Source organism: Neolamprologus brichardi, chromosome 3 (genome assembly GCF_056152115.1).
Source record: "Neolamprologus brichardi isolate AB-2024 chromosome 3, ASM5615211v1, whole genome shotgun sequence".
Lineage (NCBI taxonomy): Eukaryota > Metazoa > Chordata > Actinopteri > Cichliformes > Cichlidae > Neolamprologus > Neolamprologus brichardi.
Genome location: NC_142106.1, coordinates 9,403,210 through 9,409,523, shown reverse-complemented (window position 1 = coordinate 9,409,523; position 6,314 = coordinate 9,403,210). Strand labels below are relative to the sequence as shown.

Here is a 6,314-nt window from a genome sequence, read left to right as displayed (position 1 = left end):
AGTATCGTTGCAACCCTACTCATTACAGCAGTTTGATGTTTCCCTTTGAATCCCCCTGAAGATCCTGACAGTGAAGCACGTACATAATACTCCAGCCTTTCAACTCTGAGCTTATTTAGTTCTATTAATACACTGAAATCTCATTTGTGTCATGAAGAAAGTCTTTAATCAAACAGAATTCAAAGATCAGAAACATTTCATATATGGAGTTAAACATGAATCATTGTTTCAACAATAGATTTATTGTTGTCATAAACAGACAAGAAGACAACAACAAACTGCTCCTCCCATTGAACACATGTCAGTCCATATCCCAGCAAACGAAATCATCTCCATTTACACATCAAATAGAAACATGAATCACTTGTAATGATTAGAAACTTGATAGAATTTCAAATCTAGTTTGGGGAGTCATTCAGTGAGAAACAGTGAAATGATTTTCCATGTGAAAAGGTGGACAGCAGAAACAGAAAGAAACAGTGAGAACTAAAAGAGAAACAAAGAGCTTTGGAACAACGAGGCAGCAGGAGGACAGCTGCAGTTTAACAGCTTCAATTCACTGACAGGAAACAACATTAGAAATATCATCATCCTCAACTCATCTGCTGCACTGACACTGACACCTTCAACGGACACACCTTCACTTTACCACCATGAACAGTGTGAATGTATGGAAACATCCTGTGAGTGAAAGTGTGTGTGAAGGTGTGTATGTGTGTGTTAGTATCAGGATCAGAGAACGACAGCTTTCCTCTGTTCCAGTCCAGATTCACTCTGATCCTCTGGAGCTTCTTCTTTAATGAGAGATCAGTGACAGGAGCTGATGGTGAGCGTGCTGAGTATTTACCTTTATAGAAAAATATTCTCCATAATCCACACTGTTTGGTTCCCTTCCTCTGCACAGACTCTGCAAACACACCTAGTCCCCACCATGTACTGTCTCCAACATCAACATCCCAGCTGTGAGTCCCTGAGTTAAAGCCCTCAGAGCCCAGGACAGACCAGTAACAATCAAACCTCTCTGGATTATCAGGAAGCTGCTGCCTCTCTCCTCCTCGTCTCACACTGGTCAGATCTTCAGACAGGATGAGGTTTGGATCAGCAGTGTTTGGGTCCAGAATGAGAGGAGTGTAGGAGACCATGTCCTTCATGTTGTTCCAGATGTTGAAGGTCAGGTTGCCCAGGTGTTTGGCCTGGTCTATCAGAGCTCCTGAGGGCAGCTGTGGATCATCCAGCAGGGGGCAGCGCTGGACTCTTTCCACTGCAGCCTTGTAGTTGTGCAGGAATGAGACATCTTCAGCTCTCAGCTCCTCCTCTGTGGCTCTGACTGTGTCTGAAAGAGCTGCTATCTCTCTGCTCAGAGCCTCCATCTTCTCCTTCATCATCCCACTCTTCTGCTCCTCTTCCTCCCTCAGTGCAGCCAGCCTGGCCTCCTCTTCCTCTGCTAGAAACTGGTGAAGCTTCTTAAACTGCTCCTTAATCTGCCTCTCTGTGTGTCGGGCCTGGACCTTAATGTGTTCTGCTGTTTGATCAAACTTCACTTGAACTTCTTCACAAACCTTTAACTTCTTCTTTAAGGGCTCCAGAGTTTCCTGAAGTTCCTTCTTGTGTTGTTGTGCAGCTTCATCGATGGGTCTGAATCTGTGATTGGTGTGTTTTTCTGAGGCACAGCAGACGAGACACACTGGCTGCTGATGGTCCAGACAGAAGAGTTTGAGTTTCTCAGAGTGCAGACTGCAGAGAGCCTCTGAAGCTCTCTGATCTCTCTCCTGTAAGAACGACTCACACAGGTTCCTTAAAGCCAGATTTAAAGGTGGATTATCCTTTGAAGATCTTCTGTTACAAACTGGACACTCGTGTGTTGGTCTCTCTCTCCACCATCTCTTCAGACAGTCTTTACAGAAGCTGTGGCTACATGACAGAATAACAGGATCTCTGAAGACCTCCTGACAGACCGGACAGCAGAGATCCTCCTCTGATCTGGAAGCCATTGAGTCTGTGAGTGAAGCTGAAAACAGCAGACAGGAAGTACAGTCAGTCCTGGCTCCCCTCCCTCCTCTACCACCTTCACTGAAACTTCCTTTGAGTCGTGTTTTTGCTCAAACTCACCTTCAGTGTGTGGAGCGTCAGCAGCTTGAAGCAGCAGTGTTGGAGTTTTCCACTTTTCTCTCCTGTAGCTGGACTCACTCAGAGGAAGCTGCTAGTTTGGTCTGAGCTCAGTCTGATCGTCTGTGCGTCTCTCTTTACTGAGGACGAAGAACTTCCTGTTTCCTGGTTTGTCACATTTGAGTGACGTGAGGGGAGGAGACAAATGTTGCTGTTTGACTTTTAACTAAGGTGTGTTTCAATCCTGCCTGCAGCTCAAAAACTGTCAAACAGGTTTTGTGTCTTTTCACCTCCACAGGTCACAACATGAAACCTGTTGTGAAGTTTATAAAATAAAGTGTCACTCGGTGGTGCAGCTGTTTGTCAGCTTCTATTTCAGACTTTGTTCTGCTTCTTGTTCAGGTTCCCAGCAGTGGGAGTGTAATGCAGTCACACACACACAGGTGGTGTTCAGGTGGATTCACTTAGTTACAGACAGTGGTGTTATTTCTTGTAACTAAGGGTGTGTTTCACTCCAAAGTTCAGACATTAACCTGCCAGAAGTTGTAAAAGTTACTAATAAAGAGCTTTTCTCTCATTTCACATGCAGGTCAGAGCATGAAAGCTGTGATGCAGCAGTTTGAGAGAAATTGCTGCTGATATAAAATATTTTTTGTGGTTTTACAAAATATATAAAAGAGCAGAAAGAAAAGAAATAAGTGTAAAGAGTGCAGCAAAATGCATGTTTTAGTGTGAGTTGGTTCATCTGATCTGGTTGTGTAAAAGTCACTGCATGACACTGAGTGTTACTTTTGTGTTACTGACACTCATCTCTGACATCTCTTTCTCTTACTTTCTTTTTTCTGTTATTTAGTAAAAAATCTTTCAAAGAAATAATGAATTCTCCACACGTGTTTGAAGGTTGCTGATACGTTCATCTAGCACAGACCTATTGCTGGAACGCCAAGACAATTCTACTACAATGGCAAAAACAAGACGCAAGTCACCAGAGCTCTTTGTGTTGCTCGTGCATGAGGGAGAGAACTGTGACGAGCATCGTTCCCTCCAAGTAAGCAAATGAATGTTAATAGTCAAACATAGAAATTAACATTTGCAAAATCATTCCAGCTTTGTGGTGCATCTCCTCCAGGTGTGTAAATCACACATGCAGAGTGGTTTGAGTTCCTCAGAGCTTCATAAATGTCTCTTCCAGTTGTTTCTATCACTGTCCATATGACCAGAGTCCAAATGTATGCAGACATGGGTATAACAAACATACCAGTTAGTTTTGCTGTTTGTCAATGTGGCTTTCAGTTATCTTCAAGGCTGCAGGCCTTTGTCAGCACTCCTGTTTTATGGCCTCTATCAACCCTCATCACCTCATTTCATGCATTCTTCCTGTGGGGGGATACTTATGACTCCTCTATTGTCCTTTCGTCTCTGCAGAAAACCTTTTTTGGAAAGGGTATTGGATTCAATTCTTTTACTGCTGTTATAACCCCACCTGTTGAGTCACTTCAGCAGTCTTGTTCATGATGCAAATGACAACAACAATGACACAAAGGAAGACCCTCTTCAGAGTGTCAAAGTATGCATAGCACAGTGACACAGCATTAGGTGATGTTCATAGGAAATTGCTGTCAGTCATTCCCCGTCACCACCATAGCTTCTGGTTTCTGTTCACAGAATAATGATGCCATCCTTGAACTTCCTCTCTGCACGGTCGATTGGAGCTTGGAACGCTCCCCTCATCCTTCAGATCTCCATCTGTTGTCCACAATCTCCTTGTGATTACCTCTGGAAAGCCCCGTGGCACAGCTCTCCATCCAATGCAGCTTTATGGTCATTGCTGTGGTTCCAGAATCTTCTCATGATGACCAGTAGGTCCCCAAACAGCATGACCTTTGACCTCAACCCCTGCCTGGGCTGTCAGCTATGGTCCCTACTTCTCGCTGGGTCTCTGAAGATTTCTCAGGAGATTCCACCCTTGGGATCATTTCTTCCAGCAATGCTCTGCTGCACCTGTATCTCCTTACTAGAGGAAAAACTTCTATGTGGAAAACATGTCAACCATCATCAAACCAAATTTTCCTTTCAGTTCAGTGAACTTCACTTATCAAAAAAATATAATTATTTATTATTTATTAATTATATTATTCGTTTATCACGTCTTCACTTTCACTTATAGGCCATCAAAGTTTTTTATTATCTTTACCCAAATGATTGGAGCAGAACTTAAAATCTATAAGCTGTAAAAACTTTATATTTGAAGACTGAAAGAGACCCAGGAAGTGGTCACAGGACGAGGGTGACAGACTGTCTGAAGTAGTTAGAACAAGACAAGGCTGTTGGACCAGGTGTGCTTGCTTTTGAAACTGTGTCTTAATTCCACCTGTTTCACATACAAGGGTCAGTTCTACAGGCAGGAACATGGGTGTGCCGTGGGCTCCCCAGTTTCACCCATTGTGGGCAACTTGTATATGGAAGACGTGGAAAAGAGGGCTTTGCTATCCTACCCTGAAACACCACCAAGTCATTGGTTCAGGTATGTGGATGACACCTGGGTGAACACACAAACCTCCATCTCTGGTTTCTTTGACTGGAGGGTGTTGATGATTTGATGATTTCACAACACTGTATGTGATGTCACTGGTGATGTCATCTTCTCCATCTGCTGAAATGAGTTAAAGTAAACACTTTTATGATTTAAGAATCTAAATGGACCAAATTATGATGACAGAATGGAAACAAAATACCACAATGAATAAGAATGAATATGTACAAACCTTCAAGTTTCCTGTGAACACATCATCTCACCAGCAGAACCAGTAACACCAGTAGAACCACAACATAGACTACATATAAGTAAGTAAATTTCATAAGGCTTATATGATTTACTCATGAAAGTGGCCACTTTCTCATTACTTTCATATATTGTTTTAGTAAGTATCCAAAACATTCAAGTTTCATTATATAATTTTTCAACAGATCTTATATCTGTTTTCACTCTTGTATGCTTTTCATACAAGTTTCACACAAGACAGATACAAACTTTATCAGATTTATATATATCTTTTCCATATGGGTAGAACTTGACTGCATGCAGAGGTGGAACCCCTAACCCTACTCAAGTAAATTTGAATAAATGTAAGTCAATGGAAGTGTTTGGAAAAATGTGCTTCTAAAAACACTTTTATTTAGTTCATTCACTCATGAGCTGCTGTAACATGAATCAAAAGGGTGATTTGACACCTCAGCATGCAGTCACGTTCTATAGAGTTTTGCTAATGACCGAATCATTTTATTCAGGTGTGTTGCAGCAGGGACGCATTCAAAAGTTTCAGGACACCGGCCCTTGAGGACTGCAGTTGGAGACCCATGCTCTTAGTGCTTCTTAGTCCTCCAGATGTTGATCCCGCTCAGTCTAAAGGTGTGCTTGCCAGGGTGGTCCTCTGGTCAAGCCCTCCCCTCAGTCACACCTGTTATTAGCAGTTCACCTCCAAATCTGTACGATTTGTAACTAACTAGGTTAAATTTAGTGCCCCGGAAAAATCGGCCCCAAGGATAATTTAAAGGATGGAGTAAGAACACTTTGAGTGATGCAATAGCAATACACAAGTTTTTACTAATAATTATGATCACATAATCAAATCACTTGAGTTATACCTATCTAATTAAGCTACTCTGAACTAATGCTTCTAATGTTGATCTTGAGAGGAGAGAGGTTGAGGAGGGAATGGACACGAATGGACCAGTAACACCCAAGAGGCATCAGATGCTAATATGTAGAGTGCAGAGACCTGATGAAGAAACTCTGGAGGAGCAATGAAATTCCTAGAAAAAACTTTGCATAAGATGTGGCCTACTTCATATAGTGAATCATATAAGGCTTAATGACCAGACCTAATTCTTTTGAAAACCTTACATCTTTCCATTGGTCTCCTCTTCATCAGACATCACCTAGACACAGAGCTGGATGAGGTCAGCACAAACAGCAGCCTAACCGACGAAGATGATGGATCCATGGGCTCAGGAAAGCCAGAAGCAGGGCTGGAGAGGTACCTTTCATGTCCATTCACTGGAGGTGTGGATCTATTGCATGGCGTTCCTCACATCAAGAAACTGTTGATCAAAGTCAATACAGCTCTTCATGCATCTGGAGCTTGTGAAGGACTTCTCAGTCATGCAGGACTCCTGTTCACTGCTGAACAGTTACAGCTTCACAGAAA

General features: G+C 42.4%; 1 protein-coding gene across 2 annotated transcripts; it reads right to left on the bottom strand.

Annotated features, from left to right (window-relative positions):
* Nucleotides 1-593: 593 nt before the first annotated feature.
* LOC148103405 (nuclear factor 7, brain-like) lies at nt 594-2,003 on the bottom strand. Of its 2 annotated transcripts, XM_087838744.1 has the most exons (3): nt 1,755-1,991; nt 1,302-1,568; nt 594-1,268 (listed from the first exon to the last, which is right to left on the bottom strand). In XM_087838744.1, exons 1-3 carry the CDS (start codon nt 1,989-1,991, stop codon nt 594-596), a joined length of 1,179 nt encoding a protein of 392 aa, XP_087694870.1. The 2 variants fall into 2 exon arrangements, with proteins under 2 accessions (XP_087694870.1, XP_087694871.1); XM_087838745.1 differs by having other exon boundaries at nt 594-2,003.
* Nucleotides 2,004-6,314: the final 4,311 nt, after the last annotated feature.